Source organism: Nicotiana tomentosiformis, chromosome 11 (genome assembly GCF_000390325.3).
Source record: "Nicotiana tomentosiformis chromosome 11, ASM39032v3, whole genome shotgun sequence".
In the NCBI taxonomy this organism is placed as follows: Eukaryota; Viridiplantae; Streptophyta; class Magnoliopsida; order Solanales; family Solanaceae; genus Nicotiana; species Nicotiana tomentosiformis.
The window spans coordinates 103,426,253-103,428,209 of record NC_090822.1 but is presented as its reverse complement, the minus strand read 5'-3'; the positions used below and the strand labels follow the sequence as shown (position 1 = coordinate 103,428,209).

Below are 1,957 nucleotides of genomic sequence, written 5' to 3'. Positions count from 1 at the left end.
CTATATGGTTGGTATTTCAGTGAGGAAAGCATTATCCTCTTCAGTAACAGTTCTCTTCACCACATCCAGCACGGTAAGATCTTCAATGGTTATTTCAGCACCAAATAGTTGTTGAAAGAATCTGACTGCTACCCCTGCCACGTCTTTCGTACCTTCCATAAGATTGTCATTATCATCTCTGATCCTTTGGATGTTTAATTTCTTCCTTCTATCCTTGATTATAACATGAAAGAAAGATGTGTTATCATCACCCTCTATCAACCATTTAACTCTTGCCTTCTGCCTTAGAATTGAGTCTTGCAGCTTCAAAAATCTGGTAAATTCTGCTCTTGCTTTAGATAAGTTCATTCTGCATTCAGGAGATAGATCAGAGATCATTGCCTCCTCCAAACTTCTTATAAGAGCTTCAAGCCTCTTTGGTTCTTCATATATATCACCAAAATCTTGTCTGGACCAAGCACTGAGAGTAGAGCACACTTTCTTAAGCTTCTGATGAAAATGTACAAAAGATTGCCAAAACCTTCTTCTGGCCAGGCTTATTGGATTTTCCCCAAGTACTCCTCATGTTCTACCCATATATTGAAAAATTTAAAATACTTTACAAAATCAGAGCTAGTGATGGCCGCAAATATTAGTAATGGAGCATGGTCAGAGCAAGACCTAGATAGATGGGTGACGACTGTGCTCCCAAATGAATCAAATCATTCTGCATTGTAGACCAGCCTGTCCAACCTCTCCCAAATAGTATTAGGGGGATCCCTGTTGTCACTCCAGGTGAACTGAGAGCCACAATATCCAGCATCCTGAAGTCTACAGTGAGACAAACAAGCCAGAAAATCCAAATTGTCTTCAACTCTGAAAGGTCTTCCTCCTTTCTTCTCCTCCTCACATGAAACAACATTAAAGTCACCCACCACACCCCATGGACCATTAACCCAACTGGCTACATCTCTAAACTCTTCCCATAAGCGACATCTCAAAGTCTCATCACACTTTGCATAGACAGCAGAAATGTAAAAGGGTTGAGTACCTACAGAGTTAGATATCCGCAAGAGAACGTGTTGTTCTCTATCCTCCAGAATCTCTATCACATAGTCAGAGGACCAAAATATCCAAATCTTGTTGGCACAATTTGAAAAACAAGATTGATATCCCAGTATCCTTTTATATCTGTCAATCTTCCTGGCATTCACCATTGGCTCTTGTAGAATTACAAATGGTAATTTGTATTGTTGTATGAGAATTTTGAGTCTTTCACAAGCTCCTTGGGAGCCTATACCTCTAATATTCCATGAGATTGGACTAATCATGAGAAACATCACAGATTAGGCCATTTGTCTCTAATTTGTTGTTTATTTTGCCTCCCTTCAGGAACATTACAGGTCTCCCAACATTTGAGCTTATTACCCCTCTAGGAGACATATTGTTGAAATAGGTAACACTTTTGCGCACTTGGTTGGCACAATTACTACTATCTTCAAGTATTTGCTTGCCCCGCCTATGTTGTTCATCATCTGATTTGGAGTTCTCCAATTCTTCTGAGAGAGCCTCCATATCAACATCATTAAAGTTCATGTTTAGACAGTTAGCTCGGATATCTTCCTCACCATTGTTGGAACAAGAATTAGTGATATTGGTGATGCGCCCTCTAGGATCTGCATGTTCATCATTTTGAGTGAGTTGCTCATAGTCATCATTTTGAGAGTTAACCAAACATTGAACACTAGGAGCATCATGAAATGTTGGTTTACTACCTAAGGCTTCCTTCTCCTTCTCATTAGCCTTCCTTGCAGCAATCCTAGCTGAAAGCTCAGGATCCAAGCCAAACATTTTACCTAGACTTACCATCTCGTAGTTAGTTTCCTCCTCATCCATCAATCTAACCTCATCTGGGATGCTTATAGTGGTGGCAAAACGTTTCTTCTTCTTTCGAATCGCACTCATCTCCTCCTAGTTG

General features: G+C 40.1%; 1 protein-coding gene across 1 annotated transcript; it reads right to left on the bottom strand.

The window, feature by feature from the left end:
• On the bottom strand, window positions 1-1,196 carry LOC138901947 (uncharacterized). Its single transcript, XM_070189747.1, has 2 exons — window positions 733-1,196; window positions 1-448 (listed from the first exon to the last, which is right to left on the bottom strand). Exons 1-2 carry the CDS (start codon window positions 1,194-1,196, stop codon window positions 1-3), a joined length of 912 nt encoding a protein of 303 aa, XP_070045848.1.
• Between the last annotated feature and the right edge of the window lie 761 nt (window positions 1,197-1,957).